The following is a 20443-nucleotide window of genomic DNA, read 5'->3' as shown; positions in this document are numbered from 1 at the left end:
GACGACCAAAACTACGCTTCACGTTTGAAAACCATTTTCATGAATTCACTCTTTCTTTGGCTGTTTTGCTTCCACCATGATTCCTGCACATCTCTCCCTCTTTCTGCTTTGAGACCATCAAAAATCTGTTTTCTGCATTATGTGCTTGCTTATTACACACCAGTCTACCGTTGTGCTGCTGTCGGCCGCTGTTTCTGTTTATTCCCAAAAATGGCTTCTGACAAGAAAGCCTCATTTTTGCTTTTCGATACAGAAGAAATTTCAACTTTCACAAATGATGCCAAACTACAAAGTGCTCAGCTGTGTCTCTAATAAAACCTCTGTGACTGTGAGAAACAGAAAAGTTGATCTTTTCACTTTCTGCTATAGAAGTTTTAGATTTTTTACAACTACAGTTAAAAAAACTGGACAGTTTGGGCAATGAGCTCCCAGAACTTCTTCTGTCGTTGTATTTCTCACAGTTCTTCATGTAACTTATTTACACTGACAGAAAAATGTACCAGTCTTGCCTACTTAACATCAAAGTGGGTGGTGTAAAATGAGTTTGACACCCCTCTAAACCTCTGTAGCACAGGGGTGTTTCAGAAAGACTGAGGTCAGTGCTGATGGGAACAAGAGCAGTACATGTCTGACCTGTTCTGGAAGCAACAGGTCAGACTGCCTCAAGTTGTATCTGCCTCAACTTCAGAACAGTCAGAATTGTCAGAGAACCAAAAAATAGCTGACTGAAAGACATACTTCCTGGCAGCAGATGGCTTGTATAGTGGCTATACATTAACACAAGGATTATCTCGATAGGCTCATCGCAAAGATATCTTCTTCAAGAACAAAAGGAGCTATGAAGAGCTGCTTTGACCTTTGACCTTGTTGGAGACACTGACTTTTGTATTGATATAGACCTATTCTTATTCCAAACACATCTGGGGCTCAAGCTTTTGTTCTTTAAATATTTACATTAATTGACTTTGACATGAGGATTTGTGATATTTTTGTTGATGTTATTTCTCCTACGTGGTGGTACGGTATAATTACTGGTGTTGAATAACTGTGGGCTGGAATATTCGAGTCATTCATGTCAGTTTCTGTCAGTATTTCTAAAAAAATTATATTAACAACGTCATATTTTTATCATGATATGTTATTTTGCGATAATTATCTTAAAGATCTATCATCTTTATCACCAAGCCCACCATTATTTCCATTTACCTCTAGTTTATCTTATCCTGCACTGCTTACAACCACCGTGAGCCTCATGCAGCTTGGTTGGATAACAGATGAGCTCAAAGGCAGCTGTCCTCAGCTCTGAGAGGTCCCCACGAAGAAGGAAAAAGATCTTTCCCTCAGGCTGTGGCCTCATGTGGCTACTTGGCTCAGAGAGCAGAGGTCTCCAAACACCTCTGCAGGTACAGGAGTGAGGCCTTGAGTCACCTCATCCCTTCATGCAGACTTTTTCTCTTTGCTGCCCCTCCTGTGCAGGGATTAAAACAAAAAAACAAAAAACAACCAACCAGTGCATGCTAGTCCTATACCTGCTTACCCTATTTATACAACCTGAGATTTCCATATCCTATCTTGACGTTTTAATCACCCCCCCCCCCCCCCCCCCTGAAATGAAAAACAGCAGTGAAACAAATAGCACAATAAAAATATACAAATATATAATAGCCTCAACATCTGCCATTTATTTAAAACCAAACAGCTCATACATGTTATTTCACACCATAAGACACTAATAAAGTAACAACTGTCAGTTATTTACCCCCCACTGTGTACCATAATATCTCAGTCTGGACCCACATAAAACATTTGTAGCTACAAACCTAACAAATCAGCTTCATCTATCTAATCTATCCAGAGTTCAGAGAAAACCATTGGTGTTCAAAGTTAAACATCAATTATCAAAAATCAGTACCAGCAGGACACCCAGAGAAAAATCTGAAATGGCCAAAAAATAATTTAGTGCGTGCATCTCTAGTTCCAACATACTCTAAGACGTCTCAGCTGTGTGAGTTTTCATGTGGCGCAAGAGCTGACTACTATAGGTGAACATTTCCCCACATGTTTTACAATGATGCGGTTTCTCTCCTGTGTGCGTTCTTATGTGCACCGACAGGTAACTACTACGTGTGAACATTTTCCCGCACATTTTACAAGGATATGGTTTCTCACCTGTGTGAGATCTTACGTGCTCCAGCAAACGACTACTGCGTGTAAACATTTTTCCACATGTTTGACATGGATACGGCTTCTCACTTGTGTGGATTCTCATGTGGACAGTCAAAGTACTCTTCTGACTAAAACGATGCCCACACATTTCACAAGAATACGGTTTCTCACCTGTGTGGATTCTGTAATGTCGTTTCATTTCATAATTATCTTTAAAGCATTTTCCACAAACATCACATTTTAAAAACTTTTTAGCTGTGTCAAAATTATACTGACTCCCTGATCTGGGAGGAAATTCTTGACTTTCATTTTTATTTCCAGTTGATCCTGGATCTGCACTCCCGCTTTCTTCCTGATCCTGGCTATCAGCCACAGCAGAGCCTCCTTCTGATTCACTGTGGTCTCTTTCCTCATTAGCAGCAGGCACCATTAAGGTATCCGTCTCCTCCTTCAATCCAAGCTCCTCTCCCTCCTCACTCCTGCACAGTTCCTCCTGTTCCTCTTTAATCTGTGGAGGTTCTGGCTCTTCCTGGCCCAGACTGGAGCTCCTCTCCTGGTCACAGAGCTGCAGCTCAATGAGAACCTCCTCCTCCTTACAGACAGGCTGCTGCGGGATGTCTGGAGGGACTAAAGGAGACAACAAAAACAAAAGTGAACTGAACATGATTCTCTGAAATGGACAAAAGGTTTCCACTTGTTGTCAGTGCTGCCAATCGCTACCTTATCGTGGTGGAGGGGTTTGTGTGTTGTGTTGTCTGGGGGCTTTTTCCCCCTGGTAGGGTCTCATGTGGCAAATTGGTCCAGGGTAAGGGACCAGACAAAGAGAGATTCAGAAGACCCCTATGAGTGTAAGATCAAGGGAACAGTTCACCCTTCCTTGGATAGGGTTACCAGAGCCCTGCCCTGGAGCCCTGAGGAAGGGTGTTCATGGGCAAGCGTCTGGTGACCGGGCCTTAGTCCATGGGGCCCAGCCGGGCACAGCTTGAAAACGGGACATGGGCCCATCGTCCTGCAGGCCCACCACCTGCAGTAGGCGGCGTAAGGGACCCAACCTCTAGGAGCAGAGCGGAAGCCCTGGTGGACTGATCCCTGGCTACCAAGACTGGCAATTGGGACATGGAAAGTCACCTCTCTGGTGGGGAAGGAGCCTGAGCTAGCTTGCCTACTCAAAAGTAGGCAGATAGAAGCCAGACGTGTCTCCCTGCCAGTGGCTTAAAATAGTTCCTGGTGACTTGTATCAAGGTGTTACCCTACTGTGACACAAACTCAAACCCTTTCAGGGACCTGTAATCAAGGGGAGTGAAAACTGTTGTTTTGTATGTGGTGCAATCAACCTTCACTTTTCTCTGGTGGTATATTCAAGGGAGCAAACACTGAAAAATGTAGGCTAAAGAAAATGACATGAGGTAAAGCTAGTATTGTTTTTAGTCACAATCATAAATTCACGAACGTAGAGTGAGTATAGTTCATGAGAGTGGAGGGATGGATGAATGTTACTGCACTAAATGAGTTTACAGAAAAGCATGTGTGCTCCCTGTCCTCCTCCTGTGTAACTCACCTAATAAACCACACACATGTACCTGGATTAGCTGATTTCATGAGACAGATACTGCTAACCCTAACCCTCCCAAAGGGGCCACTTCACAGGTGTTTATAGCTAATGCAGTGATGTAGCCGCCATTCTGGATCAGGACATGGCACACGATACATGACTATATCAGCTACTTCCACTGGAAACTGTGGTGACAGCAAAAAAGTCCATTTTTTACTTCAACAGAGACTGCTTACTAAAAAATTTCCTTATATTAAAAAAACCAATTTATTTATCAGATTTTCTGTCATGTTTAATGCTGCACACTGTAGACCAGGGGTCTCAAACTTAAATGAGCTGTGGGCAACTGCTGGCACTGTCATCTCATTGGAGGGCAACTTTAGTGATCAAGTAGTACAAAAACAAACAAACATCCACAAATATTTCTGAAAATGTAGTGTTCTGTTTGTTTTTTACAATTTTAAATATTCTACAGCAAGACAAAACAGCAAACATGAACGCACATTTCTTTGTCCCACTCTTCACTAGGGCTGCCACGATTAGTCAACTAGTCACGATTACGTTGATTATCAAATTCGTCGATGACTGATTTAATAGTCGACACGTCGTTTGAAGCTTTGTAAGATCCCAAAAGACGCAGGAATAAGTAGTAGGATTTAAGAGTGTAATAACGGACTGAAACAGAAGATGGCAGCACTGCATGTACAAGGATGCCAGCTGCCGTTAAACCCCGAAGAAGAAGAAGCTGTGTCCCAGAATTCATAGCGCAGCCCAGCTCAGTTTCCAACAATGGCAGCAGCTAGTTAGTTTTAATATTACTCTTATTATTCTTTCTGGGTCACAAAATAAACGTTTAACATATTTTCAGGCGAGAATGTAGCTGTGTAAACCTCAAATATCTGCTCAGTTTATCAAGACACCACATATTTTCAAAAGCGCTCCGACGTTTTCGGAGACGTCTGTTACCCACTAGCTCGATAGCTAGCCGGGGGCTAGGCTAACTAGAGCCGTGAGAACACCGGACTCTCGCAAATCGTTTTCAAACCCACCCCCGTCTTTCGCTACTCAGGTTAAACATGATATATAAGTCACTTAGATAACTTAAAAATGTTATTGTTTGGCTTTTTTTAGTATTTTATTTGTTCCTGAGTAAATCGGTTTGGCTGAGATTAAAGTTATAGTTTTTACACAGCTGAATAAACATCAAGCAGACAGCTGATTATCAGAAGAATTTACTCCGGTGTCCTGTTATATTTTAGATAGCAAGGAGTTTATTAAACTTCACCGAAACAACCTGCAAATTTTATTAAAATTTAACAAACTATCATCTTGTCTTTATTTTTAGTTAGCACAGACCTTAAACACTTAAAGCTGTAAGCTAATGATAGTTATATAAGAGCAGATGCTGCTGGTGCAATAAGCTGTATGTTTTAGGTCCAATGGATGCATGCTCTGATTAGTCACTAATCGCAAAAATAATCGGTGACTAGTTGACTATCAAAATAATCGTTTGTGGCAGCCCTATGCTTCACTAACTGCAGCCTTCACTGATCTACCAAATAAACACATCGGTCCTCTTTTTCTGTTCAGACACGTGGCAGCACTTTTGCTAACATTTTGTTTGTATTTAACAAAATAAATATGCAGACATAAGAGAACACATTAGTTTTTGACTCTCTCACTGAACTCACACCTTGACATGTTTGTACTCTTTGCTCATATTGCCTTCATATCAAATCATTTTTGGCTTTTAAAGAACTTATTTTAACATTGCACTCAACAACAAACAAATCCTCCCTAACACAAAAAGTCACTTTAACGGCCAATATATAAGTAGGGAGGGGTGACGTGGGCTGCAAGTGGCCCCCGGGCCGCGAGTTTGAGACCCCTGGTGTAGACAATCTTAGAGACATTTACTAATGTCTGCTACATAACTACTACTTCACTTCAAATAAATAATATTAAAATAAATTTATTATTATGAATACCTGGTAGCAGCACCTGACATTATTTGCTCTATTAAAGACAGTTTCACGTCATCATCTCCCTCTTTCTTAAATTTATAATTCCTCCTCACAGTGCAGTCCTGTCCTCTGTTTGCTCTTTGTTAGCTCACATCTCCAAAAAGTCCTCACAATCAGAAACGTCCCGCAGAGCTGTGATCAGGATCCTCCCTCAGAGGGACACTCACCTGTCCTGTGCAGCTTGATTTCGGGTTTCCAGGTGATATCCAGCAGTCTGCGCTGACGGTCGATCTCTTCCTCGTACTGGACGATCGTTTTTTCAAACTCCAAGAATATTTGTTCAGCAGCAGCAGTTAGTCGCTCGTTGATAAACTCTCTCAGATACTGAACTGAAGCCATTGTTGCTGACACAGCTCACACACATAAATTGCGCCCTAACGCACAGAAATTGCTCCACGTTCAGGCCGCACAGGTGTGAATGTCTCATAAAGTCTAAATTAAGCCTTTGAAGACGCAACAGCCTTGCTGCTCGCGCGACACACAAGAAACGGAACAACTTCCGCCTTTTCCTTGTTTACTTCCGCCTGCTGTCACACAGAGAGCTTCCTGACGATGAGGAAAGTTGCTTTGAATTCCGCTCTCATGTCTGTTCTTTTAAATTCTTCAAACAGAGGATGAAAAATACACAAAAATATTCCAGGGCTACTGAATGCATTAATAAAGTTCATAACTGCGCTAAAATAAATGTCACAATAATCTTTATTAAGCCTTTTTCTGACTTTGTGCTCACATTAAGGTGAAGGTGACATTTCAACATGAACAAACTGTCTGAATGTATGATTCACCAAATCGACCCGATGAGCAGCAACTTTCTGCAGCTAAATGAAGATAAGACTGAACATGCAGAGATATGAGAGGAGGAAGAGGCTGAAGGAGGAGCAACACTGTCACGGAGCAGAAAAGGACTCCCACTGTCAGATACATTCAGTATGTGAAGCATACAGAACAGATAGTGTGTGGAAGATGCTGTCACTGCATTACTGGCTCATGTTTCCTTTGTTTGTGATCACACTAACAGGTCGGTTAAAGCAGGAAGAAGAAATGTCTTTAAAGGATCTGTTTGCTAGAAATCACTGGAACAGGCGCTCACAGTTTAACGTCGTCTTTAACAACATTTATCTCTTCCTTTAGGTGTCAGCTGTGATCAACTCACTGCAGTCAAGGATGAAGAGTCCACTTTAGAAGGAAACACTCTCACTCTGTCCTACAGATTCTCTGGACAAGCTAACGTCAACGATTATTTCTTCTGGTATCGACACTATCCAGGAAACCCACCGGAGTTCCTGATCTCTCATTTGGGAAATGGAAATTTATTGAAGCAAGAATTCTCCAGAGTGTCTTTTAAAGTCGTTGATGATCAAAGACAAATAACGATCTCCTCTGCTGCAGTGTCTGACTCTGCTGTGTACTACTGTGCTGTGAGGCCCACAGTGACAGGAAACAGCAAAACTCTGTACAAAAACCTTTGGAGCAAAGACAACAGAATACTCCACAACATCCACTAGAGGGAGCCACACACTGTTAAACCTCTGTGCTTTGGTTGGATATAAACCCTTCTTTTCACTCCACTTCACTAGTGTGACATGTGACTCAGTCCACTGTAAATCATTAAGTGCTGTTGTGAGTTTTGTGAGTCTAAAGTAAGCAAGTAGAGCAGAAACTAGACTCTGGTGATTTATTATTTCTCATAAAGAGTTATTCTTGGCCTGATATGAAACATTTAGCAAACTGAGCGTGTTGAGCATCGATTTTTGTGGCTTCAGTTTTACTCTCACAATAACACCTGAAGAAAGAACTTTTCAAACAGTCTGTGTATAGACTGAAAGCTGAGACACCAAGTTCCAAAAAGTTGATTCTGTTCATCTGGACGTTTTCAGTGTGAGAAACGATTCGTCGCTCATGCAGATGACTCCTTCAGTCTCAGCTGACTGTAGGTTTCGTCAACTTTATAAACATTACATTTGCACAACCACTGATCAAAGAAATGGCTTTGGGACATCAAGGGTTATACAACAATGTATTTTAGTCCCTTTGCAATCCGGCATCATGAAGCTGTCAGCTGTAAGGAGTCTGTTTTTCAAATAATGACTCAGACGCTGGTCCAGTTACATGAAAATAGTAATTAGTTACTAATTACTGATTACTTCTCAAAGAAAGTAATCTTGTTACTTTACTGATTACTTATATTCAAAAGTAATTAGTTACTTATTACTTAGTTACTTTTTAAAAACATGATACACAACCTCAGTACGTAATAAAGAAATAGACCTTTAGCCCATAATCAATCATATCAAACTGAATCAAATGAAAAACTTTCTAAAATTTGTTTTATTAGTATTAATCTTTTAACTTTATGCATCAAGCAAAAATTAAATTATCTGCAACAGTCTTTGACTTGAAGAAATGTGTTTTATTTAAACCTGTTTTCTGCATATTCCAGCATAAAATAAAGTTTTGTGTTTACACTCTTTCAAATAGATGCAAGTAAAACACAGCAAAAACAAATGAAATCAAAGATTCAGCAGCACTGAGTCCTGTCGCTCTTAAATCTATTTTCACCTGTTTAGCAGGAGTGGGGCGGGTGGAGGTTTGCCCACAGCGGTCATGTCAGTGGGGGGATCCGGGTGTCTGTCTGTGAATGTCACATTCCCGTGGGAGCGTGCTCGCTGCTCGCACAGATTTGAAGTTTAATTTTTTGCTGTAGGTTCAGTAAAAAGGACTCGATGTTACAGTCCCTGATAACGCATTGCTTCAGATGGAGAGACTCTTGAGGGACGGCTGTTATGAGGAAAGCCAAGAAACTTTGTCAGCAGCACACATCGTTGTCTGCCTCAACTTTCGGTCTTTTACCGACGCTAATCTGCCATTTTCCTTCCTTGGTTAGGTTTAGGGATTAGAGATCGATCTAGATTATCATTTTAAATTTGGGACACATCGTCAGTAGTGGACCTTGGATTCATCGGGTGTTTCGGCCATTAGACACCCTCATCCAAGGAGGCCCTGCCAGGGTTGGTCAGGCCTTGGAGTCACTGGTTTATGTTAAATTGTTATTTCTCTTCTTCTTTCTTCTGTTTAGTTTCCTACAGTTTATTTTCTATCTATTTCTATCTACTGCAACTGAGAAATAATACTTACCTCTATAGCATTTATGGAGCCTCACTTCTTCAAAGGGACAGAAAAGGTGACAGAGAGAAGTAAGACAAAAGGGACAAGATAGAAGAGAGCAGAGAGGAGAGCTGGAAGGGGGGCACCCGATCTGGCTTCCCACACCTCCCCGCCGGATCGGGCTGTACGCTCTACCTCCCCACTGCCTCCCAGAAAAAGGAAGAAGAGCAGAATATTTCTTTTCTCATGGTTAGCTGACTGCCTTAGCTGCCCAAGTGATGTCAGCCCTTTTTAACCATAGCCAGTGACTGGTCCTCTCAGCAGTGTTAGCTAGTTCTCTTATAGCTGCCATTGCACCTGTCCTCTGATCCCAATCTCTCTGAGCAGTTTTGCTGTTGGCCACAAAGCCCCTGCACCCCACCTCCACCGGGCGCACCAGCCTCTGACCTCTGCCTCAGCTGCCAAGTTGGCATAGCGCAGCTTCTTACGCTCAAATGCTTCCTCAATTGCTTCTTCCCATGGAAGTTTTCTGCCCACACAGAGTGTACAGTGGACGCTAATGTTTTTGTCACTCTTTACAGACTCAAATTCAAAGTAATGCGATTACTTCCACACTTTAAACACTGCGTGTTCGTATCCTCTCCATCACACCATATTATACATGTTGATCTGCACACGTCTGTTGCTGCCACAGACGTCACTGTCATGAGACACATTCACAAACAAAATCACAGTTTAGTAATGCAGCATGGCTACGGGAAAGTAACAGTAATCTAATTACTTTTTTGCAATACTGCTCATCTCTGATGTCCACTTCTCAGCGTGCAACAGGAACTCTGTGCTGTAGAGGGAGTAACACACAGTTGTATTCAATTCAGTTTTATTTATATATATATATATTTATATAGCACCAAACTGTCACCTCAATGGGCTTAACACTGTAAGGTAAAGACATCATCATCATCATCATCATCACCTTTATTTATAAAGCACTTTAAAACAACCACAGCTGACACAAAGTGCTGTACATTGGAACTGTAAAATAAAATTACATGAGATATAAGTAAAAACCAAATAAAAGAAGAGTGAAATCATTAATTAAATAACTACTTCAATTACAAGACAAACTAAGTCTCGCTGAGGTTAAAAGCCAAGAAATAAAAGTGGGTTTTAAGACGTGATTTAAAAGTGGACAGTGAAGGGGCCTCTCTAACGTGCACGGGCAAATTATTCCATAATTTAGGAGCCACGATAGAGAAGGCCCCGCCCCCTCTGAGCTTCCTCCAGGAGCAGCTGGTCAGCTGACCTGAGAGACCGACAGGGTGTGTGGGGATGAAGAAGCTCAGAGAGGTAAGGCGGGGCAAGACTGTGGAGGCATTTAAAAACAAACATGAGAATTTTAAAATGAACTCTAAAAGACACAGGCAGCCAGTGCAGAGAGGCTAGCACGGGGGTTATATGCTCTCTTTTACGAGTTCCTGTTAGGAGTCGTGCAGCCGCATTTTGAACCAGCTGCAGACGTGAGAGCAATGACTGACTGACCCCCACATAAAGTGAGTTACAGTCCAGGCGGGAAGAAATAAAAGCATGGATCCTGTTTCAAGGTGCTGCCTCGAAAGAAAAGATTTCACTCTTGCCAGTCGCCTTAAATAATAAAAACTGGACTTCACCACTGCTCTGATTTGGTTGTCCAATTTAAAATCACTGTCCAACTTAAAACCAAGGTCAGTAACAACAGGTTTAAAATAGACTTCCAGGGATCCTAAAACATCAGAGGAGGACTCACAGGGACCACTGGGTCCAAACACCAACACTTCTGTTTTCTTAGAGTTGTTTAGAGCCAACCAAGCTTTAATGTCATCTAGACATGTCAAGAGAGGTTTTATGGAGATGCCATCCTTCTGCTTCAGTGGCAAATAAATTTGGCAGTCATCGGCATAACAATGAAATGAGATCCCATGCCTTCTAAGGATGTAACCCAGAGGCAATAGATACAGTAAAAAGAGCAGTGGCCCTAAAATTGAGCCCTGTGGGACGCCGCATGACAGAGGAGCAGAAGACGATTCGTAACCGAGGAGGCTGACAGAGAAAGTTCTATCTGACAAATAAGACCTAAACCATTTAAGTGCAGTGCCACCAATACCCACTACATCACTTAATCGAGAAGTTAGAATATTGTGGTCTACGGTGTCAAAGGCAGCAGTTCGGTCAAGCAAGCCAAGAACAACATGGTTACCAGAATCACATGACAGAATGATGTCATTAAAAACCCTTAATAATGCAGATTCTGTGCTGTAAAGGGTTTTAAAACCTGATTGAAAAACCTCAAAGATGCCATTATCATCTAGAAAATCTTTCAGTTGACTAAAAACTATTTTCTCTAAAACCTTGGAGAGTAAAGGCAGCTTGGAAATAGGCCTATAGGCCTACTTTGTAAACTTCTTTTTGTTGCTCGAACATGTTTCAGTCAGAGTGTGTGTGCAGGATGCAGTCGGAGCTTTTTGTTCTGCAGGCTCCTCCTTCAGTCTGACCTTCTTGATGATGATGATGATGATGATGACTGCAGCATCACTGTCAAAGCTTCATCAGCCTGAATGGAAACAGAGCTCAGCAAGAGGAGGAGCTACAGCAGTGAATATGAAAGGCTTCATTTAGGAGCTGAAGAGCTGCTGTGTTCTCTCTATTGTTCATTCAGTCCAAGAGAAAATCATGTTGCTGCTTTTCATTTGGATGATGATCGTCTCCTTTCACACTGGTGAGTCATCAAAAGATGGAGTGAGATGTAAAAGGAGATGATGGACATGAAAATATTTGGATGTTGTTTGAATTGATTCACTTTTTATAAACTAAGTTTAAAGATACAGAAACATGATGGTGAAATATGTCTTTGTTGTTTTCAGGATCCTCTGAGGATTTACTGACACCATCTAAAGATGTAGTGATGAGTTTGGAAGGAGACACTGTGACTCTCTCCTGCAAATATTCAGGCTCTGTCCTCAACCTCTACTGGTACCATCAGAAGTCTGGTTCACATCCACAGCTTCTCATAGCAGAACATTCAGAGGAAACAGAAAGGCTGAAGTTTAGAAAAGATCAAGACAAAAGTGAGTTTTATCTGGAGATCTCCTCTGCTGCAGTGACTGACTCTGCTGTGTACTACTGTGCTCTGCAGCCCACAGTGACAGGAAACAGCAAAACTCTGTACAAAAACCTTTGGAGCAAAGACAACAGAATACTCCACAACATCCACTAGAGGGAGCCACACACTGTTAAACCTCTGATTCTTGTGTCATTGGACTGATGACAAAGACAACAGAGAAATGAAGCAGTAAAGATCAGAGACAGAGACAGAGCTGCTGTGGAAGCACAAAACTATTTGATTGGCTCAGCTATTACACTGGCCCCGCCCACTGAAGTTGAGCTCATCCAATGACATTATTTGTTGGTCATTGTGCTGCAGTGGAAGAACATTGTTCATGTGCTGTCTGTCTGGCTTTAATAACTCCAAAGACATGTTGCTGCACCTCTTTTTGCTTCTATCTCACATTATAGGTGAGTTTAAGAACAGGATTAAAGTTTAGTTGAAGCTGCTGCATTAAGCAGATATACAGACTGCATTTCACTACTTTTCTTCTTTCTTTTTCCAGGACTAACAGCTGGAGACTCAATCACTCCTCAACAACCTGAAGTCACTGAAACAGAAGGAGAATCTGTCACACTCACATGTAGCTATGAGACAACATCAGAGTATGTACGCCTTCACTGGTACAGACATCATTCTGACCTTCAGGCTCCTCAGTTTATACTCTGGAAAGGAGCAAAGGACAGCAGTGGTGATGAATATATTCCTGATGATCGATATGGATCAGAAACAACAGATCGATCAACTAATCTGACCATAGCAGCCCTAACCCTGGCAGACACAGCTCTCTACTACTGTGCTCTACAAACACAGTGATACAAAGTGTAGAAGAGGCTGTACAAAAACCTGAACACAGATATCTGACTACTCTTCAAAGAGGAGGGAAGTGGTATTCAAAGCACAGCTTCATATCAGATGGATTCTGCTAATTCCTGTTTTATCAGAGTCACTGTGGTTACAGCTGCTAATGAAACACTGTGGGAGGATTCACATGAGCAGCAAATCCACATCAACCACAAACCAACTGTAGGAACGTTCAGACATGAAGAAACAAACAATACAAAATTATAAGTAAACAAACTTTTATTACAGCAATATAAAAGGAAAAACTAAATTCACTGCATGATTTTAAGGCAGACACAGAGGAAACTGTTTGTGTGAGAAACAAAGTCTACATTCTTTTCCTGGACTACAATCCAGGATCGAACCATGTTCTCAACAATTGAATGTTGTCCTTCAGCAGGACTCCAACTCAAAGCTGGGTTAGCAGTTATACAAAAAAGTTGTGACTTTGTGTAAAATGGAAATAAAAACAGAATGCACATCTCAGAAATACATGTTTTATTCAAAATAGGACAGAAAACAAATAAAACATAAAATGTGGAAAAAACTAAAATTTTAAGAAAACTGAACTTGTTTTGACTTTAATGCAGCGAAATGTTTCAAGATGGAACAACAAAGGCTGGAGAATTAAGTGGTGCTAAAGAAAACAGGTGGAGGAGCATTTTGAAAACAGTAAGGTTAATTTGTAGGGCTACAGTGATTCGTCGACATAATCGATCACACCGACATAGAAATTTCTTGTCACATCTTAAAACCACATAAAAAAACAAAACAAAAAAACATTTATTTAAACTAAAACACACTACAGGAAGCTGTGGGGGCAGTATCACCTATGTTGTCTGCACTCAATACTAACGAAGAAGAAGGCAGTGCGAACAGCAAAACAGAATCATCTGTAAACTTTGGAAACTTGTTTTTTTGGACTGGAAAACAAAATCTTTTTTTTATTTACTTTAAAGCTGAATTTTTGGTTTAAATACTACTAAAATTTTAATTCATATTACTTAATATTTGTATTTATTTCATTTTTATTTGGACAGTCCTATTGAGTAAAATAGGACTAAATATTTAAGTATTGATGTTAAAAATACATTTGATTATTTTCAAATTCATATGTCTCCTGGGTCATTGTTTTAATTTTCTGTGGGACGAGACAAGAGGGTGATACTCACAGGTGGGCAGACCTGAGCAGGTGAGGTACTAAAGCCTAGAACAGGAAGTCTTCCCACAGGAAGCGGAGACAAGATTTATTGAGATAATCGTTGACTAATCAAAGACAAATTGCCAGATTAGTCGCCTACCAAAGTAATCTTTAGTCTCAACCCTACTGCAGTCCAGACCTTTAACCAACTGAAACCTCTGGAGCATCAGAAAACCAAAAACACAACAAAGACCCGGCTGAGCCTCTAGAATCCTCTATCAAACCTTTTTTGAGACCTGTTGCTGCCATCAATTTCGAAAAAAGATTTATCATATTTTCCCTGACGAATGAAAAAGCTTCAACATGATGGGTATCATCAGATTTAGTTCACACATTGCGTCAAACTTGGCTCCAAACATTTGACCTTTTCTAAAAATATGTTAAGACTACAGCTTCTCTCAGCAGGAGAAAATAGCTGATGTTCAACATTTACGTGGTCAAATGAGAATTTAAACTTTCCCCACGTTTTGCAGGAATGCAGCTATTTACCTGAATTAATTTCTGTGTGTTTTTTAAGTGATGTTGAATTTGAAAACTTTTTACTGAAGGTGTTTCCAACATGTGACCTCTCAACTGTGTGACTTCTTATGTGGAAAGACAAACTGTTATTGTGACAAAAACGTTTCCCGCATGTTTTGCAAGAGTACGGCTTCTCACCCGAGTGGAGCCGCACATGATGTTTAAGTGCCGATGGCCTGGAAAACCTTTTACTGCATGTTTGACAAGAGTACGGCTTCTCACCTGAGTGAAGTCGTGCGTGTTGTTTAAGTGACGATGACCTGGAAAACCTTTTCCCGCATGTTTGACAAGAGTACGGCTTCTCACCTGTGTGGAGCCTTGCGTGTTCTTTAAGTGACGATGATGTAGAAAACTGTTTACTACATGTTTGACAAGGATACGGTTTCTCGCCTGTGTGAGATCTCATGTGGATATTTAAATGATCTGTTGAAAGAAAACTCTTCCCACATGTTTCACAAGAATACGGTTTCTCACCTGTGTGAGTTCTCATGTGGATGGTCAAATGACAAGTTCGCCGAAAGTTTTTCCCACATGTTTTACAGGAATATGGCTTCTCACCTGTGTGGATCTGTGTATGCCTTCTAAGTACTGATGGCCTAGAAAACATTTTACCACAAGTCTTACAGACATTTTTACCTGCATGAACTCTCGCGCGCTCCAACACAGCACCGCTCTGATTAAAACCTTTCCCAGCAGAGTTACCAACATGCAACTTCTCACCTGTGTGAGCTCCGTTATGTAAAGTCATTTGGGACTCATGCATAGGGGTTTGTTCATAGACATCACACTTTAACGACTTTGTTCCTGCACCAGTACTGGACCGACTCTCTGACGAACGAGAGCTTTCTGCATTTTTACTTCTGTTTGGATTTCTCGTTGATCCTGGATCTGCACTCCTGCTTCTTCCCTGATCTTGGCTCTCAGCAAGAGGGGCGTTATTAGTGATGAGACGATCATTATCTGGTTCCCTGTGGTCTCTTTCCTCAGCAGCAGTCACCATGAAGGTATCAGTCTCCTCCTTCAGTCCCAGCTGCTCTCCCTCCTGACTGCTGCACAGTTGCTCCTGTTCCTCTTTAATCTGTGGAGGTTCTGGCTCCTCCTGGTCACAGAGCTGCAGCTCAATGAGAACCTCCTCCTCCTTACAGACAGGCTGCTGTGGGACGTCTGGAAGAAGAAAAAAAGACAACTAATGAGATTATAAAAGAGAGAGAGAGAGAGAGAGCCTTTATTTGTCAGTTGCAGGTCTTTTGCCCACAACCAAGATGACAGACCTTGCTGACCGTACATACAATACACAAACATCACATTGGGGAGACAGGTCAGGCTAGGTAGCGAGGGGAAAATAAAAACAGTGAAATGTGTAACACAAAAGGATAATACAGGAATGCACACATATCAGCACACCATAACACACTAAAACACAGACAAGCAACATGGGAGAGTATTCGATTTCATTAAAGATATTAATGAAAATGTAAAGGTCAAAAGGTCAACCAGCCCCCCCACATTAATGGAATCGAACAAAACTGGTGTCAAATGTTTGTGCTACGTTTGTGCTGCTAAAATTGTCGTTTGTGCTGCCTCTGTTTTAAAGATATTAATGAAAATGCAAACGTCAAAAGGTCAACCAGGCCCCCACATCACCCAAATCAAACAAAAGTTGATGTCACAGGTTTGTGCTGCAAAATATTTTGTTTGTGGCGCTTTCATTTTAAAGAAATTAATAAAATTCCATCCATCCATTCGCTTGCACTTATCCTTTTAAGGGTCGCTGGAATCTATCCCAGCTGTCATAGGGCGAGAGGCGGGCTACATCCTGGACAGGTCGCCAGTCTGTCGCAGGGCCAACACACAGGGACAGACAACCATTCGCACTCATATTCACACCTATGGGCAATTTGGATTAACCAATTAACCTATCACCACAAGCTGCATGTCTTTGGAGAGAACCCGGAGAGAACCCACGCAAACACGGGGAGAACATGCAAACTCCACACAGAAAGACCCTGGCGTGATGGTGGCATTGAACTCAGGACCTTCTTGCTGTGCAGCAACAGTGCTAACCACAGTGCTGCCGTAATAATAACATTAAATAACATTTATGAAGAAATTTAAAGGGGCATGCCCGTAGGCGTGTATCAGTTTATAATTAGATAAGGTGTTTTGAGCCAATAAGCTGGTTGTGGATCACTGACTACCATGTTTCTTAACATTACCTTACTCCATCTAGTGTGCTACCAGCAGGGTATATGCTAAAATGCTAATGGTTGTTAAAACATTAACCTAATAATATGTGAACTGTAGCTTTTAAGTCAAATGCTAATATTAAGAAAAGTGCTGTCATTTGTATGTGGGCTGTCATGAGCAAGTTGTATAAAACTAACATACACAGGAGTGCACGTCAGTGATTCAGCAAATCTGAGCTCAGAGGCTCCAAACAGCCTGCAGAACTGTGAATCTTAGGTAACTGTCAATGTTACCTGAAAGGGCCAAACTATATTTTTTGCAAGAGTCAAACTTCTGTAGCCATGGTCACAAAGGGCTATTAAATACGTGTGGGATTGACACAGACACAGGTTTATCTCAACAAAGCCTGGATTTACCTACAAGTATTTTGATGATGAGCTATGAACATTGACTACATTCATTTTTACGCCGATCAAATAAATTTTGAACTAGATCTTGTTAAGGATAAACTGGTACAACTCTGCCAAAAAAACAAACATAGCGACCTGTGTTTGGTTTGTGATCACCAGGGGGCGCTATCATACACATTCTACTTCTGAGAGAAAAAACAAGAGTTGAAGAAAACAACAAATGTGCTATCTTATTTGCATTTTTAAGCTAGATTCCATGAGCAACAGCAATCATCAACACTTCAATTCACTACGTCAAAACAGTGTATCAAAGTAAGTCATTTTATGTCCACTCAAAAGATGTAGAATTAAAGTTATAACCAAATTATAGCAGTAATATATCACATTTTTAATTTTTGCTTGACAGCAAAGAAATCAGTGGTGGACAAAATTGCAGTATTTGAAGTCCTTCGTGCTTCTAAAGAAGCAGTCATAAAAAATGGAAAAGTTTCAACTCCAAGTGATGACATATGGCAAAATCTATGCAAACAACTTGGTGAAAAGATGACACCAAAAGCTCTTTACACTTTTGTTGAATTAAACAGACACGATGTATGGGCTGCTCTGGATTACAGTGACGAAGAGAGACTGACTGACACAGACAGCAGTGACAATGATCATGATGTTGAACAAAGCAGCTCTCCTTTTCAAAACAAAGACTGCAAGACTGTGGAGCTCCCATTTGAACAGTGGATACATATGATTCCACATAAAGTCACATACAAAAAGAATACTTTCAAGAAAAGGGATTACACAATTCTGAAGCCAGGTACATGGACTCATGTTGTAAACCAGGGAATCTGGAAAGAGGTTAAAAGTACATGCACCATTACTTTTAAAGAGCCAAGGTGTACCCCAGAACTGTATCTTGTTTTATTAAAATCAGAGGCTTTTGCAAAGAGTGTAGTGGCCAGCTGTACCTTACATGTGAAAAGGAACCTGAAAATCACTGCCCAATGGTGCTGAAGTGTGTAATGGCAAACACGGATGAATCCATGCACACTGGCTTTTCTAAGAGAGCCATGTCTGGAAGTCTGAGGGCCCAAGTAACAAAAACACTTTGTGAAGACTGCAGCCCCATGTGTGGAGAGCATCAGAGGCAGCAAAGCTGATGGACTTTGGTGATCCAGAGCCAAGCCATCTACCAAATTTGACAACTCTGCGCAAAGCCAAACACGAACAAAATCAACTAGAAGTTGCTCATAAAAACCCAATACTGTCTCTCCACTCATTAAAATACAGTTCCCCTCACAGTGGAAGCATTTGGGACATTGGATTAGACAAGTTCTTCTGTCACTACTGGAGTCAAACTCAAATGCTGATGTACAAGACTACAAAGCACCCATAGCCGCCTTTGATGCGACTGGCTCAGTGGTAAAAACGTTTTTCAGGCCTAATGGTTTGTCTGGAAACATCTTCCTGTATCAAGGCGTGTTAACAGGAAGGGACAACTCTCACGTCCCAGTGGTGCAAATGTTGTCACAGAGACATGATGTCCAGGCAATCACAAGATGGTTATCGGAATGGATTCGTGCTGGAGCAGCAATCCCAAAGGAGGCCGTCTGTGGTTTCTCCTTAGCTTTACTTTAGTTAAGGCTTTAACACATCATTCAGATCTGAAGAGCTACATTAATGAATGCTTTGGTGTCTTGCTTCGGAAAAAACCCTACAAACTACCACCATGTTTCATCAGAGTGGATGTGGCGCACTTCATCAAAATGATTTGCCAGCGGGACTGTTTGAGAAAAAAGCGTCATCGGGTGAGGGATTTCTACGTGCGATCAATGGCACAACTTGTCAAGTCCCAATCCTTGGAAGAAGCAAAGGTCCTAATACGCAGTATTGCTATTGTGGCATTAAGTGAGAAAGAAGGCTGTGACAGTTTTGGAAACCCCATTATGTCAGAAGTGTCCAAATCAAATCTGAAAAGAAAAATTGCAGATGAGACTATGTCTGTTTCTGATGACAAGGAAGAAGAAGACATTAGATTGGATCCATGCACAGAAATAAACACTGACTTAAGGCAGTGGGTGGCAGATATTTATGAGGGGAGCAGGTGCCATGCTGAAGTTCATGGTGATCGAGACAATATGCACCATCTACCTGAGCTCGACCCACACCTAATTAGATTGGGAGGATACCTACCACTCTGGACTGGAGTAATGGTTCCCCTATTTCAGAGCGAAAAGCTCACCGCAACTTCAGCTAATGTTGAAGCAGAGTTCAAGAACATTAAACATGGTCTGTTCAAGCATGAAAATATCCCTATAAGGATAGATAAATTCATTGCACATCATCTTGGTTTCATTGAAGGGAACATGCAGATCTGTTCTGCAAAACAAATACGAAAAGAAGCAGAGGTTGCCAGACAGGATGGTACAGTGAAGCGTCAGGATCCACACAAAGCCTCTGTGGAGCAGGAAGTGGATGATAACCCCTCTCAGGAGCCCAAAATTGACACAGACATGGACATTGAAGAAACAGCAGCTTTGGAAAACTGGAGAGGCCTTGCAGTTCCACCAAACCATACCTCTCCCCTTGCCCTGAATGGCTCCACTCAGATCCAGCTGTGAAAAAGAAAAAAGTAAAGCTGGGGCTGTTAAAAATGGAAATAATCAACAACCAGTAAAACTTGGCAAAGGACAATACTGTGTGATGAACACCTGTGCCTTTGATGCCTTCTGTCAAAGTCTGTGCTGCGCTTACTGTGACAGTCGTACTGCTCAAAACATGTTGAATAGTTCAGAGGAGAATAAAGTATTCCAGCTTGCTTCAAAGGGTGTCACTCAACATGCCTGTTCACTGAGGGCAGAGGTGCTGAGCTCAATATTCTGCCCTGTTCAGTTGCAGACTGGTGTTCATCGTGTTGATGCACAGTGCCATGTGTCCACAGTAATTCAAAAAACAATGACGGAAAATCCAAGTGTTCACTTCACAAGACAGTGATCCTCCCAGTACTGCAAACGTTACACACCAAACACAAGGCAAATACCTTTTGTTCCCATTGATCTGTCAGCTTCTGGCATAGCTCACCTTCAGTCTGCAAGGGCTCAACCTTCCAGCATCGCCATGCCTAAGACCAACCGAAAGTCCTGATGCGTCTCCAACAGCATTTAAAACAGATTCATCAGGAAATCAACTTTGCACCTGGACTGTTTGTCACAGTTTCACCCTGAGAGAGCTCGTATGGATTGACACAGACCTTGGAAAATGCTCTACAGAAACTCTGGAGCACAGTTTTCACAGTCCAAAAAG

The 20443-nt window shown here is 41.5% G+C and overlaps 3 protein-coding genes across 6 annotated transcripts in view; 1 reads left to right on the top strand and 2 right to left on the bottom strand.

Annotated features, from left to right (window-relative positions):
- The window catches only part of LOC148097218 (uncharacterized), a 532237-nt gene that overhangs the window by 198852 nt on the left and 312942 nt on the right, over positions 1–20443 (top strand). The window lies entirely within an intron of this gene.
- Positions 1658–6098, bottom strand: LOC148097226 (uncharacterized). The gene is made up of 2 exons (XM_087831909.1): positions 5910–6098; positions 1658–2793 (listed from the first exon to the last, which is right to left on the bottom strand). Exons 1-2 carry the CDS (start codon positions 6079–6081, stop codon positions 1988–1990), a joined length of 978 nt encoding a protein of 325 aa, XP_087688035.1. The 5' UTR covers positions 6082–6098; the 3' UTR covers positions 1658–1987.
- LOC102781819 (uncharacterized) overlaps positions 13379–20443 on the bottom strand; it is a 32678-nt gene continuing 25613 nt past the window's right edge. The window contains exon 5 of the mRNA XM_087831925.1: positions 13379–15716. Within this exon, the coding sequence (XP_087688051.1) occupies positions 14515–15716 (1202 nt within the window). The 3' untranslated portion in view covers positions 13379–14514. The remainder of the gene's footprint in view (positions 15717–20443) is intronic.

This window comes from Neolamprologus brichardi, chromosome 18 (assembly GCF_056152115.1).
Source record: "Neolamprologus brichardi isolate AB-2024 chromosome 18, ASM5615211v1, whole genome shotgun sequence".
Classification (NCBI taxonomy): Eukaryota; Metazoa; Chordata; class Actinopteri; order Cichliformes; family Cichlidae; genus Neolamprologus; species Neolamprologus brichardi.
The sequence above is the reverse complement of the archived record's forward strand: the minus strand, read 5'-3'. Positions and strand labels throughout refer to the sequence as shown.